Here is a 26,975-nt window from a genome sequence, read left to right on the forward strand (position 1 = left end):
CCCTAAGATGTTCTATTCGTGTCTAAGATGGTACATGAGACTTAGAAATTCTACTTCGTTACATTTGAAAGATTTTATGAGTATTATGGATTTGTTTTAAAAAGTGTTTTTATTCCTTACGGTTTTTATTACCGAATGCGATGAATGAATGCTAAGAGGCTTGTATTAGACCTCCGAGAGGTCGAGTACGTATGTTACGACTTGGGGGTGCTCTCGGGTCGTGACATGATCCTATCGAAAATGGCGAGGCAAGTGACCACTCAGCGTATCGCCGAGTGGATCGGCGAGTACGACTAACGTCGCCGAATGGACGAGAGCTGGACGGTTTATAATGGTCAAAGGTCTCAAAATTTGAACTTCTTCACTTTCCCTTGCTTTTACACTTCACAAACTCACACCAAGGTAGTATTTTCATATTATATTAGTATTTTAGTTGTTGATTGGTACTCGGAATTGGATTACCTTGCCGCCTAGGTTTCAATCATTTCGTAGTCAGCACAAAAGGTCAGTTTTCTATGCCCCGAATTTATTTTATTAAAATTATGCTCATTTGCAATAACCAGATCTTGTTGAAAGTATTCTGACCCTGCCGGATAGGACTAGATTGTTTCTTGTGATAAAGGAAGATGCAGTTACGTCAAAAAGAAAAGCTTCGAAACTACCCACAACTACTGGGAAAGGCAAGGGCAATAGGCCCACTCCTGCAAGGAAAACCATCACCCTAGATCCTAATACTCCTCCATGTGCCAGGGGATTTTGCAGAGCGGTGCATGTCTTTCTGGCAGACTCGCAATCAATAGACCTTGGCGAAGCTGGCACTGTTGTTCCTTCTAGGGTTACTCCGGGCACTAAAGCCCAGATAGATGGAGAGACTGCATAGACAGGATTTCTTTTTACCTCCATCTCTGTATTTCTTTATTTTGCATTTTGAATTCTGTGTTATTTGCATTTGAGGACAAATTGCTTTTATTTGTGGTGGGGTGAAGCCCACTTGTGTGTGCTATTTATGATTCGTGTTTTGTATATATTTGGGTTGTTCTGCTTCAAAATTGTGTTTTATCTGCTTTCTGTGGATGTTTGAGCTTGTGGCTCCATTTATTTTTATTTGCAAAATGATTTTGACCCTTTTGGAAAAAAATTGCCACCCCTCGTGGGTTGATGTGGCTATTTTTTTGCAAAAATTTTGAGCCTTACCTTTCTTTGAAAGAACCTTGATGAACCCTAGACCTTACTTGACCCATTACCTATAATCCTCTTGATTTGTGGTTTAGCGAATAGCCAACTTAGGCGGGGTGTGATAAAAAGGAAAAGGAGAAGTCAAGAAGAGAAAGAAAAGTCCCCCTTAACCCCTGGTGTTGCAGAACAATGTAAACCCTTCAGAAAAAAAAAACATATTTGTGGAATAAAGTACCAAGGAAATCGGGTTTCCAAGCAATCCATGGAGGTGAATAAAAAGATGACTTAGAAGGACTAGAAAAAGAATTGATAAAGGAAAATAAGGGAATGCCTTGAGAATACCACATCTCACGAGGAAAAAGTCACTGAGCCTAAATGACCATACCTTTTCACTCATCCCCATTACAAGCCTTAGAAAGACCTTTTTGATCTTGAGTAAGTCGATAGGAAAATAAGGGCAAACCTATGGGTAAAAACATGCATTGTGTTCCTCTTTTTGAGCGTGAGCGTTGCATCTGATTCCTGATCTTGAATTGATTAACCTCTGTGTGTGAATATGGAATCATTGTTTATGTGAGGGCATTTAGATACATCTTGTTGAGCTTGATTGCACAAGTAGCAAGTATTGCGAGCATGAGAATCTTTGGTAATGGTGTGTCACAACATGAATCTTTGAGTACACAATTGATCCTTGCTAAGTAAATTTGAGTCTGGTTGTGTGCATTCATGATTTAGTCTTGTGTAGCACTATTTGAAACACCTTGTTGAACGGCTGAACTTGAGTTTGCTTAAGGATAAGCAAAAGTTTAAGCTGGTGGTGTTGATGAGTCCACAAATTGGACTCATTTAGAGCTTTATTTTGATAGGAATAGTGTCCTCAAATGCTTATTTTGTCTCAATATCTGATGAAAACTATTAAGTTTCAAGTATTTGAAGTTTTAGTGGAAGCATGGAAACTTAGGCACAAAAGGAACAAAAAGGCTGAAAAGAACGAAGAAGTTGAAGCATTCGCATCGCCAAGCACGCATGGCGATTCGCCGAAAGGACGCACTCTGCCCTTTGTTCCAATACGCGAAGCCTTGAAGGAGCAGGATCAAAAAGGTGATGAAAGGAGCAGTCAGCGTTTCACCGAATAATTCCAGGAAGCAGTACTAGGTCGCCCAATGACACAGAGCATGACGATGTTGAAGGCTAGTGCAAGACGGCGACGAACTACACCAAAGGGGGAATCACCGAGTTAATTGGTGATTCCGACTAACCTCGCTGAAAGATCTTCCAGCACTATTTTCTGAAGCTATAAATATTAAATTTGTTATTAATTTTTAAGAGTCGAACATTTATTTTAATTTCCAGAATAGAATAGTACTTTTTGGGATATTTTCTCTCAAGTTTGGAGAGCGTTTTTTGGAGACTTGAAGAAAGAAGGATTTCATCTTCCCCAAGTTGGAAGTGGGTCTTCTCCATTCTTCTTCCTTTGCTTAAATCAAGGTTTAATTTCTTATACCCATTTGATTTTAGTATCATTTTAGGTGTATTTTGTTATTTCTTGAGGTGTGGCTAAAAACCCCTTTCTTGGGGTGTACCTAAGGAGTGGGTCGAGGTTCAGCCCGAGAGGGTGAGCCCTAGTCCCATATCCTAACACTCAGCTCGAGAGACTGAGTGGGGTAAGGCGTAGGCTGGCCTTCATGCGGCAAATGGGTGTCTGAGAGGAACGCATTTGAAACGAGGTAAGTTTCCCGAGAGGGAACTTATTTCCATCTAAAGCTTAGCCTAGTCACTATTATCTTGCAAATTTCCTATCGAAAGCATGTACCCAACGATTTATTTCAACTTGTATTGCGGTCACACCCCAAGAACTTGTCCCCATACTTGATTTTCTTGTTATATTTGTTGTTTTTTACTACTTGTGACAAAACTCCCATTTGATATTTGACACTTTTGTGTCGCCCCTTTTTATTTACAATGTTTTAAATCGTTATGTCTTTAGCTACGACTAGTTTGAACTTAATTTTATTTTTCTACTAATTCTCAAAATCACTCCCTTGGGACATGACCCCAACCCTTTGTTGGGTTACTATATTATCGATGATCGTATACACTCATACTATAGGTTAGTGTCGTTGGTCACGATAAGCATCAAGTCGCCGAGTGCACTTGGCGAACTCAGGCTTCTCGCCGAAAGGTACATAACCTAACTCAAGATTAGGCATGAAATTAAAGGCGATAAAGGGGGAATTCGGCGAACTGCTGAGTGGTTCGGCGAGCTCGACCCAGCCCGCCAAACAACCCAACGTGCCTACTTTCAATCCCATCTTCCAAATTCAACCCCGCAGCCCCCGAAAACAAAATCAAAACATGCACTTCTCTAATTAGACTAAGACCCATTACACCCATGCCCCCGGGATACTCAGACTTCTCCCAGTTTGGCCAAATTAGGCCATTTGACGACTTTTACCCTTATAAATGACGTCAACCGCTCCATCATTGGGCAAATTACGTCATTTGGCACAAATGTGGGTTATTTAGACTTCACCCAACTAGACCCAACAACATTTAAGCAACACCCAACAATTTTAATCATTTTTAAGCACGAAAAATTCGGGAATTTAACATTAAAGGCATTATAGGCATGATATTCAAAATAAAACAGGCACACAAGCATACAATTACGATCAAAGAGGCCCAACACACATTACTAAGATAAAAATTATTGCATAAAAGTAAAAATCGCTAAAGGTAAATCCGGGGTTCGGAAAATCAACCTTAGAAGCTGAATAAACAAGTTGTAAAGCTAGGCGGCAACGATATCCAACTCCGAACACAAACTTGACTACTAAAGTGCGGTAAAAACACAAAAATATAGAATATTATAGTGCGGGTGTGAGTTTGGTAAGTTGAAAAGTGAGGGAATGTGAAAGATTTTGAACTTATGGCCTTTTAGAACCGTCCAGTTCTCGCCCATTCGGCGATATTAGTCTTGCTCGCCGACCCACTTGGTGACACGCCGAGTGGGCAGTTACCTCACCGAGTTTTACAAGACCTCCAGTTAATGTAAAGGCCCAAACGACGGACTAAGTTGAGATTGCCGACCTGGTCGGCGATTCACTAATATGCTCTTGGGCTCATCGAGTTTTACAGACTCCAATTTTAAAATGTCTTAGAGTCCAACGACGGTCTAAGTCAGGCTCGCCGACCTCTTCGGTGAGTCGCCGACTAGACTTTTAGCTCACCAACTTGCACTTTTCAAACATATTCTACACTTCAACCTGCAAAATCAACGCACGATTATTTCTAAAACAAAAATAAGGTGATAAACACTTGGGTTGCCTCCCAAGAAGCGCCTTAGTTAACGTCGTGGCACGACGCAAGTCCCCAATTAAATTTCTTTTGTGGGGTTTGCCTCATTTTCATAAGGCAACCCTTCTTCTGGCTCTGGGTAGAACCAAGACAGCACTTGGTCCATTTGGGACTCTAGTAGCTGAATGAACATGGAATGAGAGGTTGTCATTTGATTCAACAATAAGACATTCTTTCTTATCTCCTTCAACACTCTGTCGTGCTCTTTGACTTTGTGTAGAAAGAGTGAGAGGACCTCTTCAATTTGCCCACCTTCTTGCTTCTTCGTCCTTCGACGCTCGTGAGGGGGATGTACTTGTCCTTCTTTTTGGACACTACCTCCAATTCCATGACTTTCTTGGCCAAGATATCCAGCTGATTCAACAATGTGGCCAATTCTTGGTCTTTTTGTGTCTCTTTGTTGGTCTTGACCATGTGATCAAGGAGTTGGGCTACTATTGAATAAGGTAGTCGGATGAGACACCTGGAGAAATTTGGTCAGCCACTATTCTATTTTTGGGGCCAAGACCTCTGTAGAAGCATTCCAGAAGCATCTTATCTGGAATTCCATGAGTTGGGCACTGTTGCAATAGGGCCTTGAATTTCAGCCACAACTCATTGATTGACTCACCCTCCAATTGTCTGAAACTTAAGATGTTATCCCTAAGAATCATCATCCTCAAAGGAGAGAGGTCCATTGGTTTGTCGTTGCTACAAGACCTGCTCATTTATTCTGTGGTAGACAAGCAACACAAAAACTAAAACTGGAAACAAGTAGATTCAACTATAACTAACAAGAACAAAATTCAACTTAACTAAAGAATCTTAATCAACACCACTCTCCGGCAGCGGCGCCATTTTGATTAACGTATCAGGGACACTTCATCCAATTTTAAGTGTCAATGATCGCTAGTCAATATAATAACCCAACTAAATGAGTTGGGTTCGAATCCCACAGGGAGTGGTACGTGTTTAAGATTCAATAGCAAAATACGAATATGTTCAAGTCAAATCATAAGGAATAGACATTATCGAAGGAAAACATAATTCAAATTAAGGGGTGACACGAATTCAAATAACAAAAAGGGGGTTTTGGTTTCAACTATCAGCTACAACAACAGTAAAATAACACAATTTCAACAATAATGAGACGAGTTCTTAGGATATGATTCGATTATAGGCTAATATAGACAAATGGGTAATTGCAACTGATAGTAAATAGTTGTAAATCAGTAAATAAGCTAGACTTTAGTGGGGATAAACTTTCTCTCGAACAATTTACCCCGAATCAAGTCGGTTTCTCTCGAAAACCAACAAGCAAGCAATTAAGAACAGCCTACGCTTTAGTCCATTCACTCTCTCGAGCTGAATGTGTGGAAAAGGATTTAGGATTCACTCTCTCGAGTTGAACCCATGACAACCCAATACCCACAGACCATTAATTCAGTAATCTAGGTTTTTAAAACCTCTCTCTCGAGCAAGCCAAAAAACACGGAGGTAGAACTGCATTTGCAACTACAATCCTTTAATTTTTAACCATAATTACGGATTGAAATCACTTCTAAACAACATTTAAACTAACAATTAGCAATACCCATAAGCTAAATCAGCCCATAATCACATAATCACACCCCCAAGAATTGGGGTTTTAGCTAGACATCATAAAAAGATAGAAATCGTTACCAAATTGTGTTTCCATCAACTAGGTACAATTAATTTCTTCTTTACAAAGGTCCAAATTGAAGAATCTCAAAGACCCACTTCCAATTTCTCAAAAATGGAAAACTTCAATTCTTCAAAGCTAAGGAATAATATTCTCCTAAATACTCTCCTAAATGTTTCGAATAAAAAAAAATGTTATGATAAAAACTTTGATACTAAACTAAATGTTCAAAACCATATTTATAGTCGCCAAAAATATGTTGCGAAGGACCATTCGACACAGTAAGTCTGGATCACCGATCAACTCAGCGATCCGCCCTTTGGTCAGTTCCATCGCCTTGTTGCTTTGGCCTTTTGCATCCTCAAGTTCTATAACTTTGGGCGATCCAACACTACATCATGGAACCACTCAGCGACACGCCAACTGCTCATTTCTCTCACCGACTTGATTTTCTCCGTTAAGGCTTGGCACACTGGAACTTTAGGCGGTCAAATGGCCACTCGGCGACTCGCCAAATGGACTTGGCGATCACTAGGCCTTCCTTTCTTCGCTCTTTCAGCTCACTTTGTTCCTTTTTGAAAATTAGTGTCTATGCTTTGTTCCTCAATCCAAATACCTGGAAATCAAGGGTTTTACATCAGTTATTCGTACAAAACAAGCATTTGAGGACACAAAAATCTATCCAAATAAAGCCCTAAATGAGTCAAAATCGTGGACTCATCAACCACGTGGATACAGGAAGAATAGCCATGACAATTCCATATTTATCTAGCATAGAAGTGTGACTCGATTTCTAATTCAGCTACTAAAGATTTGTTCCTCACTTTTTCTTATTCAATCTTATTGATTTTCTTTACATCCAACATTAATAATTAAACTAAACTTAAATCAATACATTGATTCGACGGAATTTTAACACGACAAACGACAGTGAACACACATGCATAATACCCTTTCATTCTTTCACCCCCAACAATAGAATATAGTAATTCCTACACTAACATGTTATAACTTTCCTACGTTATTATCTATTCATCTTTTGCAAAGTAAGGAAAAATTAATGGAATATCTTAAAGTCGTCGTTTCAATCTTGTCCTCCGACCGCGTCTCTTCAAAAAAAAATAATTTTCTACTGATTATTTATTACCCTAATTATTATATGACTAATTATAAAAGTGGTAAAAGTGGTCCACTACTAATTTTAATGTTATTTTCTTTAACCACTAACTATATTAATTATTTAAATTACTCCCTTAATTATATAACTATAGTTACGAATAGTCTAAAATACCCATTTAGAATCTATTGGAAGAGTCTTTTATGAAATAATAAACTATAGTACTCAAAACGACCTAATGGGTCGTTACAAATAAATTTTGAATTTATCTATCATGGTAATAGTGATATTAGGCTAATTCAGAAAGTTAATATAACCAACCATTTCTTTTAATTATCAGACACTTAAAACTTTTTTTTAAATCATATTTATTAATCTAGTGTGAACATTGAGAATGAATTTGTTTTCTTCACGAGAGATCACGTCATTCTTATGACAATTGAAAATAAATATCTATAAAGAGTAGTTAATAAAGAACAACTAAAGAAGCACGACCAAAGCCTATATGAAGACTTAAATTCAAAATTGCAAAAAAATTATACATGAATTCAACATTTAAATAATAATTAATTAATATCCAATTTGAAGGTTTAAAAAATTATCCCGGCCCAAGCCAAGACGAAGTGCAAAAGAACCTAATGACATTCAATAAATAAATGGATCCCGATGAGGAACATAAATAACATAACAAGTAATACAATTCATAAAATTGTATATAACAAATGAAGGTCAAACTAGTATATCTAAAACAAATGACTTTACATATACATAATCACAAATTGTATTTAAGAAACCTCTACTAAGAACATAACATGTACAACTGTCATAGGAAAAGACCCCGATATAATTGTAGTATAGCAATTAACAGAGTACTAGACATATTTTAATTTCATGATAATAAGCCACTTATTTTCGAAAAATAAAATATTTTCGAACAAACCCTGGTGAATTCGGTCGGGTCGGGTCGGGTCGGGTGAGATGTACAAGTATTACTTGATACAGTACAATCCAGCTAGAACCACTCTGCACGTTATATTATTTATATACATACATAAAAATAGGATTATTAGGGCTTTTTCTTCGTCGGGAACTCCATCTCTCACAAAGCTAAAAGTTACAAATTTTCTTTCAATTATTCATGGAGGCGGTGGCGTCAGGGTCGGTTGTTCCGGCGAACAGGAGGAGGCCGCCGATGGAGGAAGACAGGTTAGTTTTCGAGACATCCAAAGGTGTTGAACCAATAACGAGTTTCGCTGAGATGGGGATTAAAGATGACCTTCTTAGAGGGATTTACCAATACGGCTTCGAAAAACCATCTGCCATCCAACAACGGGCTGTCTTGCCCATTATATCCGGCCGTGATGTCATTGCTCAGGCACAATCCGGTACCGGAAAAACCTCCATGATTGCCCTTACCGTTTGCCAAGTTGTCGATACCAAAAATTCCGAGTATGTATTCCAACGCCACTCATGTCACCTTGTTTATGTAGTTGTAGTTGTGTAGTTAGAAAGTATTTTTCTCATTCAATTTCCCACTATATATTTTGGATTTTCCCAGGGAAATTACCTACTTTGTTTTGCCTCAATCTTCAACCTAGTTGCTGTTGACACTATGAATTCATTCTGTTTCACTCGAATACTATAACAACTATGCCCCAACCCAAAGCTAGTTGTAGTTTGGCTATATGAATTCTCACTAGTCATGTTGTTTAATTTGTTATTGTTTCACATCAATACTAAACACTTTTTCTTGAATTGTTTTTTAGGACAAATAGGTAGTTTCTCTACAATTAGAGTTTTTTTTTCTTTACTGAATTTCAAATTCTTAAGACACAACTATGGATGTTTTGCTTCCATTGTGTTCTGATCATTCCAAAGGTTGGATACAGTTCGAGGAGTTGTAGATTTGTTTCTATGTGTATATTTGAAAAGGATTGGAAGTACATTTATTTGTACTAGGCTTACTCCCATTGCCACTGAGGAGTACTCCTCACCACAGTCTTAAAATCCTGAATCCACATGCTAGTTTGTCTATTATACACTATGATTAATGATGGTAAGGTGTTTCATTACTCGTATGGCTGAGTTTATTGAAATGCGGATGTGATGGATGTGTTTAATGTTAACAATTTATTACACGTGCGGTTATTTTACTTTCTAGTATGGCTGAAAATCTAGTATCAACATATGATAGCTTTTGCTCCTGATTTTTTTTTGGTGAGGCAAGAACAATAAGGAATGGGCTTTTGGATTAAAAGTAGTTTTCTTTTGGCCACTTTTAAAGTTCCAAATTTGCTCATCAAAAGTAAACTTCAGAATTTGTATGCAGTTTGCTATTTCATGAAGTCTCAGGAATTCTGAGTGATTTCTTTTGTGTTTTCTTAGGGTACAAGCATTGATATTGTCTCCTACACGGGAGCTTGCAGCTCAGACGGAAAAGGTGATTTTGGCTATTGGAGATTACATTAACATACAGGCACATGCATGTATTGGAGGCAAAAGTGTGGGTGAAGACATCAGAAAGCTAGAGCATGGAGTACAAGTAGTCTCTGGAACTCCTGGAAGAGTCTGTGACATGATTAAAAGGAGAACTTTACGAACTAGGGCCATAAAATTATTGGTTCTTGTAAGTATATGGCTTTTTACCTTCATAATTATCTTGCTTGTTGAATCTTTTTTCAGCTGATTACTTTTCCATTAAAATATTTGAGGTCTTACTCTACTTCTGATTTTGTTAGGATGAATCTGATGAGATGTTGAGCCGTGGTTTTAAAGATCAGATATATGATGTTTACAGATATCTTCCACCAGAGCTTCAGGTGAGTTGTCTGTTACTCTAAATGCATAAAAAAAAACTTATATTCTTGCTTATTAAGTGATTATTTCTACAAAAAGCTATTGTTCAAAACGATTGAGTTATATTACAAATCTTCACCTAGAACTGGTCCTTAAGCTTTTAAATTTTGGTGTGCGGCTACCCACCAGTGAATCATATACATTGTGCAGCCCCTCACTGATCCATCATTGATCACACTTTGTTGGTAGTGTTGCTTGAATTGCAATGCTTGTGCTGCATGCGGCCTATGTTGAAGCCTACAGATTCTGTGTAAATTCTATGTTTGGATTTGCTTTTTCTTTCTTCAATTGTGTGATCCAGTAGCTTAGAAAATCAAGAATCCAGTTTGCTTTGCATGTTTTGTACTTTATTTTTTTGAGGTAAAAGCTGGGAATGAAATTGTCTGGTTGTTTTGCTCTCTTAGTATAGAGTCCTCTTTGCTGTTTGTTATGTATGATTTTTTGCTTTATAGAGGAAAAGAGATGGTCTGTGCCCTTCCCACCAACTGCAAAATGGAACTGAAATTTTTTATTAGATTCTCCTGCTGTACTTTTAAGCACTGGACATGTGTCTGTGTGTCTGTTCCCTCTCTTTCTGTCTCTCACTCCTCCTCTGGACAAGTATATAAACGTTTGACATATATAATCATATATTGACTCTGCAGGTTGTACTGATTTCTGCCACTCTTCCAAATGAAATTCTGGAGATAACAAGCAAATTTATGACAGATCCTGTTCGGATTCTTGTAAAACGTGATGAATTGACTCTAGAGGCAAGTGTTGATTTGAGTTGTTCTTTTTCTCACACAAGTCCCCTCTCAGGAAAGCAGATGAAGGGTCACAATGATTACTGATATAATAATTTTCATTAGAATTATTTTGCTCATGTTTTTTTGTATTGTTGCAGGGCATCAAACAGTTCTTTGTAGCGGTGGAGAGAGAAGAGTGGAAATTTGATACACTGTGTGATCTTTATGATACACTCACCATCACCCAGGCTGTTATTTTCTGCAACACAAAACGAAAGGTAACATTGTCACCTTGTTCTTGTGCTCCCAAGTGAATCATAGTGGACTTCTTTCTTGACAAATCCCGTGAACTGTAATGGACTGTTGCCTTAAATAAGAGATCGTAATATTAGGAGCTTTCCTTTGATTGTTTTGGGGGTTTTTCATTATGGTACTTATGTTTTATATTTGTGAGTTATTGGAAAGCTTTTGATATCATTCAGTTATTATTAGAGTCTTTTTCGGTGAATGGAGTTCTCTGTAGAAATCAACGGGAGAAGTAAAAAGTTTATCACTGTACTTTCATGTACTAATGTAATTGATCTGCGACAACCAGGCTGTAGTACACATCACTTCTAGTTCAGTGTTTCATGAAAGAAACAAAGCATTTTTAGTCAAGAGTGTCATCTTATTTTACAAAAAATAGAATCGGGGTATAAGGTCACTGTGTGGCTCCAAAAACAAGTATATTTCCGCCAAGTTTGGAGCATATGACATGTACCCTCCAACTTGAGGGGTGTGTGTGTTAAGAATGTCAACGTTAAATTGTAATCATGGGATCCTGATTAAAAAATAAGGAATTGTAAATACAAAAGGTTTATAATACATGTAAATGTGTAATTTGAGTAGGAATTACTTTTTTCCCCTCATTTTTGACTTGCTTGCAAATACAATTTATTTTCCAACATGTTTGAGAGAAAAACCAAGCAATTTATTCCAAATCTATTCTTTCTTTTCCCCCTTACACAGATAGTGCATTTGTTTTTGTACCATGTCTTTCTAAAGGAAGTGTGATTAATGTAACAGGTTGATTGGCTAACTAACAAGATGCGTGAGAATAATTTTACAGTCTCATCTATGCACGGAGACATGCCACAGAAGGAGAGAGATGCTATTATGGCTGAGTTCCGAGGTGGCACGACTCGTGTTCTAATCACAACAGATGTTTGGGCGAGGGGACTTGATGTTCAACAGGCAAGCTCTATGTTCTCTACTCTTTAACCGCCTCCACACCCTAGTTAAATTCTCTAATAAGTGATAGCTAATTTGTTTGAAAGCTGCTATTACTAATTTTGTCTGCTTTAACAATCCAAGCTTAACATTATGTAAATATGAGTTTGTTTATGCTGGTAGAGTTTGTTCAGGAAATTGGTAAGGTCCAACATAAGTTACTGTTGTTCAAATACTATTTTTTTTAGTGATGGAAGTGCTTTGCAGCCTTGTAAAGCAAACAATTATAGACTATTACAGGGACTGATCTGGTGTTCGCAGTTTCTGAAGAAGTTTCCTCTGTTTTTTCTTTGTAAAGCTTTCAGATAGTGTTACTTTCTTAATCACTATGCATACTGATGTGCAGTTCATTTTAGAATGTATAACTTCCTTTTTTTAGCTAGCTGCAAAAGTCAACTAGTATGGATGAGAAAAAGGTTTCAAAGGATTAGAAGAATCAGTAGAAGAGAGGAGCAGACTTTTCTCAGGATATCTACTCCGTCCTAATTTAGGGAACATTTCCCTCTTCCCCATCTCGAAATTTATTCAGTGACATGGGGGATGCAGGATTAATGATTCAGAATTTCTTGATATATTGTAGAAGTGTTTGATTTCGTTTTTTAACGCTGGAGTTGATTCTAGATATTAAACATTTCCTGTGTCCGCATCTCTAAAGTGCTCGACTTAGGCTTTTAAAGTGTAGACATAGATTCAGAATCCATTGATAGATTGTGAAGTGCTGGACTTAGGCTGTTAATTCAATAGTTATACTGGAATTTTGGACGTATATGGCTTTTAATGCAATAGTTACTGAAATTGATGGATAGATCTCATATTCTTTAATCTAAGGTTAACAAAAAATGTATGACATCCCTCATGTATAATCACGCAGCTATTGCAATTGTATGCAAGTACATTTTCCGATGTTTGATAACCTTGTGTACAATGAAGAAGCTATAAAAGAAGCTGTTTTCCTATCGCAAATGTATTTCGGCATACCTGATATTATTCCTATCAAGGATAAGAATGCAGTGATAATATGATTTTCAAATGCAACAATTGTTAATGGTTAGAATGTTGAGTTGCTTTATACTCAGTATCCTGACCTACAGTGGCAAGCACATTGCCGTCTGAGTCTCCTTATCTCTTTGGCTGCTGCATCTAGGGAATATTTCCCCTGTACTATCTTTATTATCAAAAAGATGTTGCTATATTGTCTCACATTTTGCTTACCATATCGATTTCAGGTGTCTTTGGTGATTAATTATGACCTTCCAAACAACAGAGAGCTCTACATTCATCGCATTGGTCGGTCTGGTCGTTTTGGTCGAAAGGTATATTTCTTGTGTTCCTTCGTAAATCAAAATCCCTTATTTATTATAACCTTCACTTAATCGTCTTTTAGTACAATTCTGCCCGTTTGAGTCAACTTAAGCTCATCATATGATTACAAAAAGCTATAAAGTTGTCTAATCAATGTATATTGTTTAGCAGATGAATATAATAATTATCCAATAATAAGTACAGCTAAACAATGGCGTCTCTGTAGAGCGTTTTGCTTACTCTCAATTATTACTCCTGAACAAAAAATATTCTTAATTATTGACAATCGGCTCACTAATGCAGAGGCAGATAATATTCTACTTGCTTTACTATATATCCTTCTGACTATTGTTGCTTCATTATAGCATCCCAATCTTCAAAGCTTCAATTTAAAATAATAAATTTACTTTCAAAACTTGTGCTTTCTTCTGTTTGATTAGGAATCCTTCAGATATTTTCATCCTTTTCCTACAAATTGCTCTGAAAAGAACCATCACTATATAGTCTCATTCATGTGATTAACTGTTTTTCCCTCATGGGTTGCAGGGTGTTGCTATAAATTTTGTGAAGACTGATGATATTAAAATTTTGAGAGACATAGAGCAATACTACAGTACCCAGATAGATGAAATGCCCATGAACGTGGCTGATTTGATATAAAAGACTGGAGTGCCCAATCTTCTGAACATGGTTGTGTATGGGTGCATTGGTTTGCTTTCTGAGTGGTTTGTATCGTAGGATTCAAGTATGTCATGGCGAGAAATTAGAGAATGTTCTATTTATTGGTACTATGTGACATATTAGCTTTCTTGTACTGCATTTTGTTGCAACGTTTACTCTGGATGCTCTGTTAACACAGCCTTGAGAAAATTTGTTACTGATGAGTTTTGCTGAATTTGTTTAAGATGTACAATCGTTGTCTGAAACATATTTTGGAAGTAGTGACAATGTGCATATTTTTGTATTTTGTCCTATATCATCCTGTGTTGTGTTGAAGAGGAGTTGGTACTTACATGATCAAGTTACTTAATCTCATTGTCTCTGGCTGCCCTACCCCCCACCCTCCTCAGAAGAGGAAATCACGGGGAGTTTCTGTCAACATGAAAACATTAATTTATGTGTAAACCCGACATTTATATCTGTATGGTTTATCGTATGTCCATCAATCACTATTTGCTCTTTCTTAGTTCTACACTCTTAAAGAAAAAGCTTTTACTCATACTCAGGTTTTGTAACAAAACATGTTTTGTTTATTCTTAGTCAGGTGGCATATTGACACAGAAATATGAAATTTCTTGTTTTGGATCCTCCAAATCATTCCAGCAGGAGGTTGACCCCCTTTTTTCTGATTCTTCGAGAAAAGATCCATTCTCTTCATAAAAGATAGCACCAATCGAAGAGAAAGAAAGGTCAACCTCCAAATTAAGTGATGGAAGATTTTTGTTTCCTATCCCAAGTTTTGTTGTAGTCTATGCTAACTCTTTGGTGAAAGAGTTAAGAAAGTGTACGATTTATTATCAGCCACATAGGAGAGCACTATTTAAGTTTATAGTACAAATAAATAAAACCGATCATTTAGTCCATAACTCCATAAAGAAAAATTCACAAATTTGATACAAGCATCTCACTTTCAGACACACCAAAGGATATTATAATTACATGGGAAAGAGGGGGGACTAAAAAACACCCATAGCACAGCAAATAATGTAAACCAAGTAAAAGGACTAATTACAGACCTGAAACCATAGAAATATACAGCAGTAATAATTTACAAAACTGTGTTTATGTGGAGAGCTTTAAGCAGAGATGTCGCCATCTGTTTGACCAAAACTTGGCCACCTGAAGTCTGTCCATCTCTGCGCTCTTCAATCAAATTCTGAAGCTTTTGAGGTAGATCATTCTCCACAATAAGCTGCTTTGGACGCGGATGGTGCTCATACACAGCCTGGCGTCAAAGAAATTATGAGGAAATCATCAGCAATTGCTTTTAACAAACACTAATTAGTAATTACCATTCAGGTTGCTGGTACTGATGCTATGCAGTATTCAACACAACTTTTATAAAGGACAATATCATGTTGTCTGAAGGAGGTTGCCCAGTCAGAAGGGACAGGGCAGAGAGTGAATAGGTAGAAGGATGTTCATCAAGTATATCATGATGTCTTTTGTTGCTACTATAAAATAGCACTGATTGCGAGAGACAGAATTAGTTACCAACGGGGAATACAGGGAAGACCATTCAATCCATTTAGATATGTTAGAAGGTCGCAAGAACCATAATAGAACCACTCAAAAAGCAATAATAAATCACCTTTATCAACTTGAGCAAATTCAGTCGAGCTATAGCATCTCGGTGATCAAGTCTAGAGACAAGCAATGGTGTTAATCCATTGACAGCCAGAGTTGTATTTATTCGAGATGATTTCCTGCATAAAAATTATCCAGAAAAACAGAAGAATTATTTTGCAGGCAGCTAAACTACTACCAAGCCAAAATGGTCAAACTTAAACCATTTTGCTTTTGTTCCAATCAACCACATTTCCAGAAGAGTCATCCAATTGTAGGCAGATTCATTAACCTCAAGTCAAACAAAGACAAACACACAACATTTGCAAGAGGCAAAAAGGTAAAGTAAGAACTTGCAAAATGACATACGTGATAATTTTCAAGAAAGGCTCCAGTATGTGCAGAAAATGCTGTTCTGGACAACATTCGAAGAACTTGACCATTTTCTGTATGGCATCCTTCTTAAGCAAAGCTTGTTCCACTTTCCTGCTTTCATTGTCATGTGCCAAACAAACAGCAATGGAATCTAATGCCGTGACAGACCAGAGTTCATCTTCAAGTAAGCTCAGGTACACATCAAGCCCACCATGAGCGCGAAGCTGCTCTCTTGAATTACGTGATGCATGAGCCATATCACATAGAAGAGGCAATGCATATTGTTTCAATGGAGAACTGGTCATGATAAAATGCATCAAGTGTGGAATAATTCCATTTTCCGCAGCTTGCTCCTGTCTTCTCTTATTGATCTTACAGAGGTTGAACAATGCATTTAGAACCTGAAGCAAGGAAAAAATGCAAGAAACGATCCATGAGCATCATGCAAGCGTAAACCTAAGATATCACAACTCACTAACAAGATAAAACAAAAAAATAGACCATGCTGAGAGCTCTTACTCTATCTATATCCAGATCAAAGTATGGTTCTAATTTATGAGCCATTTTACAAGCACTTCTTACTAGGAAAAATAACAAACAGTGACAGCAAGTCTGGCTATGGTTGAGTAGGGGGAATTGTTTCCTTTAACTTGTAGAAGAGCCACAACTATAGGCTTTCAAAACTTAAATCCATACTTTTCCCCACAACTGGAGTAAATAAGACATATTCTGGGATGATGCATGACAGGTCAGAACTCATTGAAGACCCTCTTGCCTGATCTCTACTCAATTAGCCTTCAACAACAAACAAAGATAAACCAGGTATGGGACCATCAAGGAAGGAATCTGCTATTCAGAAGAGCACTATTACAAACTTTGGAACCTTTCAGGATCTCCAGATATACCAGACAAATCAAAATGGATGTTGAATTGTAAGGGATTTTTCTGTCAAATCTGCCTACTGGAATTATAATCATAGAACCTCCACACAGTGGTGTGGCCTTGAAAAGTGGGAACTCATTTGGAAAATCAAGATTCCCCTATAGGTCTCCTCCTGTTTTGCTTGGTTAGTGGTTAGGAAAGCATGCCTAACACATGAAAGACTACAAAGAAGAGGTTTTCAGATTTGCTCATGATGTCTACTTTGTGGATTAGACGTGGAAACAAATGACCATCTTTACATTCATTGCAAGACAACTGCAAATCTGTCGTACATGTTCTTTTGTATTCCTGGTGTTAGCTGGGCCATGCCTAAACTACTTTTGAACTATACTCATCAGGAATAGGCAACAGAAATGGAAAAGAGAACTGGTGGCAGCTAATATCTGCTTGCATTTGGTAGATAGCTTGGAAAGCAAGAAACTCAAAAGACTTTTTGAAGACAAAATCAACTCCATCCATAGATTTAGGATGAATTGTCTTAGTCTCTTATATTTTTGGTGTAATCAGGATTTACTGGGGGATATATAGGGGATTTGATAGATTTTATAGGTTAGACTAGTTTTTGACAGTTTTCACCCAGGCTCTTTTCATGAACTTGTAAATACCCCTTCAGCACTCTCCAGGTGCTGCTGTTGAAATGAATACAAGATGTAACTTCTATCAACAATTTTTTTAAGAAATCAGTGTTCAAAGTTCCATCAGAATAGCCATTTACGACTGACGAATCACAAGCTGACAATCTCCAACTAAGGGGTCGTTTGGTAGTGTATAAAAATAATGCTAAATATAGTGTATTAGTAATGCTTGTATTAGTAATGCTTGCATTAATTATACATAGACTATTTTATGCATTGTTTGGTTTAGTGTATTAAAAATAGCAATGCATGGCATAAAAATAACTATTTACAAAGATACCCTTCACAATAATTGTGGAAAAGATGTAAAAAAGATTTTGAGGGGCAATGGGATCTTTAACCATGCTAATGCATGCATTAAAACTCAGCATTACTAATACCTAGAATCCATGGTATTAATAATACACACCTTAATACACATTTAGTTGTACATAGCATGAAAAAGTGTACCAAACAAGGTATTACTAATACAAAAAGTTAATGCTTGCATTATCTTTGCTAATACACTCTACCAAACGACCCTAAATGATAACAAGTGGCAAAGCTAGGACTATGACATGGCCCCTGTTCAAAAAAAACAAACTATATACTAAAGTTTTCACATCCTTAATTGCAATCTTCGACTAAGCCGATAGCCAAATTTATATAAATAAGCTTCCCAAATTGAATTATTCGTACTTTCTAGCAAACCTTGATTAGACCAATACACATTTTATGGATTGAAGAAATCTTCCCAGAGGTTTAAAAAAATAACATTGAGATAAATATGAAGTTCTATTTGTTTCTTTTTTGGTGTTTATGTGTCACTGAGTGAGCAGAATGTTTTGCTAAGAATCATAGGAGCAAAGAGCTGATGCGCTGAAAATCAAAATATTAGCACTCCAAATTCTAATTCATGTACATGATTGATACATCCCATTAATTATTTGGTTCCACAATAAAATCATATGCATCAACACGCATTCTGGTTAACCCGTGAATAATATGCTTAGATTACCTCATGATGTATTTGGGACACAAGGGGACCCTCTTTGAGATCAAGATTGGGTATCAAATACTTGATTGCATCTGCTCGCTGTAGATTTTCTAAGCAGTGTGGGTCTGTTGAAAGGTGATTAATGCATTTCAAAAGCTGAAACAAAAGAAGAAACAAAACAAAAAGGAAAATAAAAGAAAACGAACCATCATGAGCATAATTATGTGATAATAATAAAACCATTGCTGAACAGAAATTTTCACTAGAAAAGAAGTACCTTAAGAAGAATAGGGGGCTCTATCTTATTAAACATCTGAAAAAGACGGCTGAGCAAACTTTGGCTGCACATGTAGGATTTAACTGTTGTGTCTGCTGCAGCAAACTCAAGCAGAAGGTCTGCTACCTTTTCCAAGTATTCCCTCGCAACATCAGCATTCCACGGGGGAGCCATGTGTGAAAGTATTCCAGATGATGCTGCACTTCCTGGTCTAGCATTTAACACTCCAGAACCGGACAATACACCTGATGCAGTTTGTGATGCAAATCCAGAAGTTGAAGCAATTCCATCAGTAGAAGCTGCCCCTCCAACTTTCTTAGTGGCAGCTTTATGTGGACTTCTTGGCAATGACTCCAGGTTAGTATTTTCCCTTCCACGTCCAGAAACCTCTGTTCAGAAATTAATCGAGCATTTAGAGGAATCCTACTCACTAGAGAAGATGAAAACAAGAGTCTGCTTAGTGATAATCAAAAGACAATGCCTTATAAGAAAGGGAGTATTACAAACACTTCAGTTCTTTTCCAATTACAATGGGAGACAGCGAAGTTCACAGTTTCTACAGCAAAGGCAACAAATTTAACAGGCAGCTGAAACATTACCGGCAAATTCAGCCATCAAAAAATCCAAACCGTTGGTTTTCTTTTCATTAGATGCATGTAGAAGAGGGAGTATACTTTCATGCTTCTCCAGTCCAGGAAGATTGTGATATTCAAGCTGACCCGAGAAATGGCGAGATGGGGGTTCCTTCTCCAACAAACTAAGAAGGGGCCGAACATTCTCTTGCTGAGAAGCTGTTGAAGCAGGAAACCCATATGATCCCCCTTCCATCTGTTTTGATCCCCTATCAGTTGATATTCTACTTGTATTGCCACCTCTTTGCTGTCTAAGGTCAATCTCAGCTCGAAAGAGATCATTTTTGTATCTGTCTAAGCTTTCTCGATCTTTTGTTACTAAATTTCCATCTGGCAATCTTGACAGACCAGAAGCTTCCATTGTAGCATTACTTGACCGGGGTCTCTCACCATCCTGTCGAAAAAACGGAGAATCTGGTGAATGTGAAGCTGAAGTACGTGAAGGTTCCTGCATTCCAGATGGCAAAACACGATCTCCGTTCTTAATTTTAAGCATATCTGGCTGATCAGTTCCATAAGGGGGCATTTCAGTCTGCATAAATGAAGAATTGCCAGGGTCCAGTGGCCCAGACCGTGGTCGAGGAGCCAATCCATCAGGTGGGAACCCACCTCCACCAGATGCAGAAGCTAAACGAGCTGCTTCATTCAAACTGTAAAGAGTGTTGATGAGCCTCAGCAGAATTCCATTTTTAGCAGCTATACGGCAAAAATCATTTCTAGAGGTAGACCGCTGAAGCTTAAACACCTGCCACATGCCATCTATAGCCATGTGAACCATTTCCCTGCATGTGGTTTGGGAGGGGAAACTTTAGCAAAATATTATTTGCATAATAGTTAAATGAAGCTAGTTGATTTGAGACACTAATTTATCATGTCAAGTAATTTAGGTCATCCTGTTTTCAATCTAAACTTCAATAAAAAGTAAAGAGAGAAAAAAAAAGGACAAAGTGGAAAAGGAGAAGATAGAATGGATTATCCGTTACTATAGCATTCCCATTCTATCCACATCTGGATTGACAAATTCTCTGTATTTCGAGTCTATGTGTTAAGATATAAGATGAGCGGTTTAGGTAAAGCAAAACGTGAAAGAATTTGAATGCAAGTTTAGTTATTTCCCATTTGTGTATCAGCATACATAGTTGCACAAAATGGGAAGTAACTAGCTTTCAAATTTTGTTTCCAAGTTTTGCATTACATAATACTAGAAAGAGAGAATTCGGCAGTGCAAATAATTAAGCATAGCCATTCATTTAAAAGGAAAACATTTATGAACAGCCCCAACCCCAGTATTATCTCTGGTAGAACTAAAATTCATACAGGAAGCACTCAATGACCGAAAGAACCATAAAATGCAATGCAGCTTAAAGTCACCCTGATACAACAACTACTACTATGCTGCATTCCGAGGGATGTTGGAGTCAGCAATGAATCCTCTTTGCCCATACTGCTCCATTATGCTCATAGCATACCAATATTATCAAAGCAGGCTTGATATGGAAACAAAAAATTTGTAATGATCCCTCTTAATCACTTCAATCAAAAACAAGCCACTATCAATCTTGAAAAGTAGGATTCAGAGAGGCCCAAGTTAATCCCAGAAACTGAAGCTTGTCCTCAACAAACCTTTTATGATCTCCAAAAGTGTGTTGCATCAGAAGAATGAGTGATGCTTCTGATTCCAACTATATCTTATATATTCTCCGCCCATTGTTTGTGAACCTGAGCTGCTTTGTATGATGGCATAATATGACCAAAGGTGCAGGGCTACGCTAGTTCCATAAAGTCCCAGGTTAAAATGCACATAAAATGAACTAAGGTTTTCCTTTTTCGGGGTAAGTTCTCTACTTAAAGATTGTTAACATTCCTCTTTCAGAACTTCTATCAGTCAAAACCATGAACACACTTTGTCTAATTCTGAATAATATTTATCTGTTGAAGAAAAGGATCAGCAAGGGAGGGGGGTGAAATATGAAAGGTATAGTCTCCTTTAGTTTATTGATATTCTTCACATTTTTGGACCGACTGACTCGGTTTCTTTTGCATCCCTGCCATTTGAGAGCATTGAGAACCTACCAGGTCCCCGTCAAAGAAAATCGAAGGACAACATCAGCAAAATATCCATGATTTCTGTGATCCAACATGAAGTCCTGAATGAGATATGCAAGCAAGCTGATGTTCTCTTGATTATGATGCTCCATGTCAGTGGTACAAAGCTATGTGAACTGAAGTTACATTTTCAACTTCTCCTAAAGTTCCATAATGTTTCTAAATCCTTTCTTGCTATCCTAATTGATTACACCAGAAGTTTTATTATAAGGAGATTAATGGAGCAGTATAGGGATGGGAAGATAGAAAGAGAAACTTACACATGGTACCCATTGGCCTAGAATGGCATATGATAAAGTTCCTAGGGAGGTTCTATGGAGGTATTTGGAGTCTAGAGGTATCCATGTACCTTACATTAAGGGCAATGAAGGACATGTACGATGGAGCCAATCCCCAGGTATGACCAGTGGGAGGTGACTCGGAACACTTCCGATCGGGATCAAACCTTAGCCCGTTTCTATCTGTCTTAGTGGCTAGTGCTAGACAAATTGATGTGGCATATCCAAAGAAAGGTGTCGTGGGGTATGTTATTCGAAGATCACTTAATATTGATCGACGAAGTGTGCGATGGAGTTAATGATAGGCTGGAAGTTTGGAGACAGCTCATGTTATCTAAATGTTTCAGGTGAAGCAGGACTAAAATATAGTACCTGAAGCGGATGTGGAAGTGACGATCGATACACAAGTCATACCCATGAGAGGAAGTGCGAAGTATCTTGGGTCTATAATCCAAGGAAACAAGAAGATTGACAATGATATCGCACATTGCATTGGAGCAGGAAGGTGAAATGGAGGCTCGCGTCTGGCGTACTGTGGAATAAGAATGTACCACCAAGGCTTAAGGTAAGTTCTACAAGGTGGTGGTTAGAATTGCATTGTTCTATAGGGGGCAGTCAAGTACGTACACATTAAGGAAATGAAGGTAGCGGAAATAAAGATGCTCAGATGGATGTGTGGGCATACTCGGAGAGATAGAATTAGAAATGAAGTTATACAAGACAAGGTGGGAGTGGCCTCTATGGCGGACCAGATGAGGGAAGTGAGACTGAGATGGTTTAGGCATGTGAAGAGCAGGTGCGAGGATGCCCCGTAAGGAGGAGTGAAAGGCACACTATAACAGATTCTAGAAGACGTATAAGTAGGCCGAAGAAAAATGGAGGGAGGTGGTGATTAGACAAGACATAGACACATCTTCAGCTTACTAAGGACATTGACCCCTAGATAGGAGGAAGGTATGGAGGACAATGATTAGGGTAGAAGGGTCGTAGGTAGCCGATTGTAGTAGTACTTTTATGTGTGAGAGGCAAAGGGTAGAGTCTCCTCTTCTCATCTTCTCCTTATTTAGAAGTGTTAGTTAGTATTTACGTAATATCTTATTCTTCAATTTTTACTACTACTTGTTGCTTTGTTTTGTTGATCTTGCTATTTTATTGTTGTTATTTCCCTTCAATCCTACTTTAAATACACTTTCTTTGAGCTGTGGGTCTGTGGGTCTACCAAAAACAGTCCCTCTACCCCACAAAGGTAGGGGTAAGGTATGTGTACATCCTCTTATGGGATTATACGGAGTATGTTGTTGCTTTCTGGTTGTGCATGATCGGCTTTCTCTCCTTTGAAACACTTATGTTTCTTCCAAATCTCCCCGAAATGTGGCATCACCAATTCAACACTAGCAGCAGGAATACAGTCCACACATATGTATTCTTTTTACGGCGCACTGCGCACCAGGAAATGGTATACTAATTTAAATCTCCTCAGATAAGGGAACATCGGCAGCATAGTTCTATCAGTATCTTCTGCAGAGAGTCCATTGAAAGAGCAGCCTCATGTGTTGCTGTCTAGCTAAGGACAGCCACTTTGAGACCTTTGCTTTCCACATAAATCTCCATGGAGATTCAAATACCTCCATCTCCTTTCATTACTGAAGATAGAAAGGTTTCCTGGTGAACTTCCCATTCTTTTCTCCCAACCATAGTAAAGCATCAGATTATTGTCCTAGGTTTTCAAGACCTTGAGAACGGTAGCAGCTGGATTATTCATGAAACCTTCCATGCATGTCTAATCACTTCTCCACTTACACCAGAAAGGGGTAGATTAATAAGAGATAGATCGGGATGGTACTAAATACACTATTAATCAGTGTTAACCTTCCTCCAAAAGACACGTCTGTGCATGATGCCAGTTGTTTCTCTTTGTCTGAACCACAACATCTCAAACTTCCTTTTCTTTTGTATTTTTTTCAAATTGTAAAATCCAGGTAAGTGATTGGTAGAAACCCATTCTAGCATCCCCTTATGCTGCCATACTACTTACTTTCTTGGTCCCCCAACTGGAATCATATAACTTTTACCTAAGTCTGTCTGGCCCTGATACTGCTGCAAAAAGTAGCAAAGATCTCTCTCACAGATCTAACTGGTTATCCTCGATATGACATCAGACAATTGTATCATCTGCTCATACTTGAAGAATACCGCAGACGACCTTGCCTTGTTGAATCACACCCACCAATAGACAACTGAAAATGGACTATTTATTGGGACTATATGTTATGCCAATTTTTTGATACAGCAATAAAGGTTATTGACATTTGGCATAAAAACGCTTGTATACAAGTATACTGCAAAAAATATCTGCTCAAACTTGAAGTATACCACAGACGACCTTGCCTTGTTGAATCACACCCACCAATAGACAACTGAAAATGGACTATTTATTGGGACTATATTTTATGCCAATTTTTTTATACAAAAATAAAATTTATTGACATTTGGCATAAAAACGCTTGTATACAAATATACTGCAAAAAAGTAGAAAATCTACAGAAATAAATGGTTTTCTACAAACATCACCCAATCATTTATGCTTAGAGGGACTTCAAGTGAACCCCAAAAGGAGAAAAAAGGATAAGAGGCTACTCCTCTTCTGTACAAAATACATCTCTACCCCTTCAAAAGTTATCCTATTTCTTTCTCTCCACACGTTCCACATAAGAGCTAGTGAGCAACGATCCATGTCATGCTTCTTCTCCTCCCTCTACCACCCTTCCAGCTAAAGGTAACCTCTTTCAAAGTGCCTGGCATCACCCAAATTAATCCAAACCATTTCAGTATTTCCCGCCATAACCTAGAAGTTAATGTAAATGGAGATGGTCGACATCTTAACCCAGATCCCTGTACATAAAGCACCATCAGGAGTAAGCTTCCCCTTTCTCAGATACCCAGTTGTCAAAATCACCCCTCTAGCAGCAATATGCCAACCACACTTAAATCAGGCTGACACTGCTATCTGAACTCAGGTCTTTTTCAATTACAGAGGACCCTGATTGAACTATCAAGATCATGACCCTTCTTACAGAATTTCTTCTTTTCTTTCATAATTAGTTTTGTGAAATCTCATAAGCAATTTTGCACTTCGTGATGGTGACTTACTAACCTCTCCAACACAATTATATCAGCAATTAACTGTTTTCACACTTCAGATCAACTCCAAACTAATTTGTATTAGCAAAAAAAAATCCAACAATGAACAAAATCGACATATAAATGTCCACAATAGGCAAAGTTCCAATATACACATTAGATAGCAACTACTGTAGATCAAAATATTATACAAGAGAAGTACAACCATTAAGGTCAAAACTCTAAAATGAAAAAGACATCAGAGGTATGACATCTCGTCTGTAAAAGCAATGCTCTAATCAAAAGGTACAGAAGACAAACCTATATTTGGCATAGTCAGCTTCTAAAAATCCCACAAGAACAGGTATTCCACGGTTAGCAATAAACATTTGCAACGTCAAGGGACTGTAAAGAAATCAATCATAATGTAAGGTACACAACTTTCCATGTCATCATGCAACAACCCAAGCCATATTCTATATATACCTCGACTGACATAGCTGCTGAAAGAAGTAAGCTGCTTCCATACGAATTTCCCGGGGACGATCAGGGGCAGCAAAACTCATCACAACAGGGATCTACAAAACAATTAAACACAAAGACAAGTTAAGAAAAATGGTTTAGTCCCAGTATTAAGAAGACTATTGTTCGCAGTATTAACTTTTAAGAATTACTTAACATTTATTTCATCATATTCAGAGTACAATCAGATGTTTAAATGTAACACCTACAAGGCCAACAAGACAAGCATTTTTTTGGGAATACGTGTTATCTTTAACATGAATACAAGTTGACAAAAAGGGTCTAGCCCCAGTATCAATATAACTATATTTTCCAGTCCATATTATTCGGAATTACTAAACATTTATTTACCAATATTCAAAGTACAATCAGAAGAGAAAATGCAAGTAACACTTACAAGGCCAACGAGACAAGCATTTTCTTGGGAATCTGTGTTATCTTGAACAATCAGGTTCAGTACCTGCAGCACTGAACACATGACCTGAAAATTGAAAGCATATAAGTCCACGATTAACCGGAAAGGAATCAACTACAGCTGTTGAGTGTGCATAGAGACTGAAGCACCAATATGATCACAAGATAGTGACATACACGATTTTTGGGAACCTCAAGTAACTCCATCAGAGGAAGCAAACCGTGCTGGGTGACAAAAACAAGTTTCTGGTCTGGCCGCTGATGGAAGAAAGCAATTAACTTCTGACAAGCTGATACAATAACATCTTCTGATTCATCTGTTCTTAAAGATGATACTAACTTGCTGAATTCTACAGCCTGCCCATATGATAAGTTTCAAAATGTCCATGAGTCAGGCTTCAATTTATCTTCTGTCTAGAAATTCATATATCACTTAAAAGGACACAGAACTTTTTGTTATGGTCATCACAAATAAAGCATATAGGAAAGGCATATAAACTAGATATAACAGGATTATACAGTGGAATTATCTTACACTTCTCTGGCACGAACTAGAAATCCCTATTACCGGCTATTGACTGCACTTTTTTTCGCATAAAAGCCTCCCCTCCCCCCCTTATTCTGCCACAATTAGGTCCACTTTCTCCCTCTCCCTTCAACCACTTCTTTGTTTTCATTCTTTAAAATTTGAAAATAACTTTGAAACTTTCCAATAAAACCTTTTAGCAATCCATAAAAAAAAAAAATCTCAATTGGAATGAAGAACCATCTAATCAAGATGATTCCTTCATTGCAAAAGAAAGAAACGATCCCCAACTCTATACATTAGCAGATCAGAAGATATAATTTTCATGAATGTGATAAAATTTATTATAGTTATGCTCCAATATAGAGTGTGCCTAGTACTGGTTTGTTAAACCTATAGCTTTAGCAACAAATAAAAAACATTATTTGCAATCATTCTA

General features: G+C 37.6%; 2 protein-coding genes across 4 annotated transcripts in view; one reads left to right on the forward strand and one right to left on the reverse strand.

Annotated features, from left to right (window-relative positions):
• Positions 1-8,348: 8,348 nt before the first annotated feature.
• Positions 8,349-14,414, forward strand: LOC102579743 (eukaryotic initiation factor 4A-3). Its single transcript, XM_006366273.2, has 8 exons — positions 8,349-8,741; positions 9,678-9,918; positions 10,031-10,111; positions 10,793-10,900; positions 11,035-11,154; positions 11,942-12,109; positions 13,372-13,458; positions 13,994-14,414. Exons 1-8 carry the CDS (start codon positions 8,431-8,433, stop codon positions 14,105-14,107), a joined length of 1,230 nt encoding a protein of 409 aa, XP_006366335.1. The 5' UTR covers positions 8,349-8,430; the 3' UTR covers positions 14,108-14,414.
• A 591-nt stretch (positions 14,415-15,005) lies between these two features.
• The window catches only part of LOC102580060 (MAP3K epsilon protein kinase 1), a 33,740-nt gene continuing 21,770 nt past the window's right edge, over positions 15,006-26,975 (reverse strand). For all 3 annotated transcript variants that reach the window (XM_015304835.1, XM_015304836.1, XM_006366274.2), the window contains 10 exons: positions 26,188-26,367; positions 25,994-26,077; positions 25,561-25,652; positions 25,396-25,479; positions 19,538-20,352; positions 18,939-19,327; positions 18,683-18,817; positions 16,103-16,509; positions 15,759-15,873; positions 15,006-15,392 (listed from right to left, as the gene is read on the reverse strand). In XM_015304835.1, the coding sequence (XP_015160321.1) occupies positions 15,216-15,392; positions 15,759-15,873; positions 16,103-16,509; positions 18,683-18,817; positions 18,939-19,327; positions 19,538-20,352; positions 25,396-25,479; positions 25,561-25,652; positions 25,994-26,077; positions 26,188-26,367 (2,478 nt within the window). In that variant the 3' untranslated portion in view covers positions 15,006-15,215. The remainder of the gene's footprint in view (positions 15,393-15,758; positions 15,874-16,102; positions 16,510-18,682; positions 18,818-18,938; positions 19,328-19,537; positions 20,353-25,395; positions 25,480-25,560; positions 25,653-25,993; positions 26,078-26,187; positions 26,368-26,975) is intronic.

The sequence above is a fragment of the Solanum tuberosum genome, unplaced genomic scaffold (genome assembly GCF_000226075.1).
Source record: "Solanum tuberosum cultivar DM 1-3 516 R44 unplaced genomic scaffold, SolTub_3.0 scf00631, whole genome shotgun sequence".
Taxonomy (NCBI): domain Eukaryota; kingdom Viridiplantae; phylum Streptophyta; class Magnoliopsida; order Solanales; family Solanaceae; genus Solanum; species Solanum tuberosum.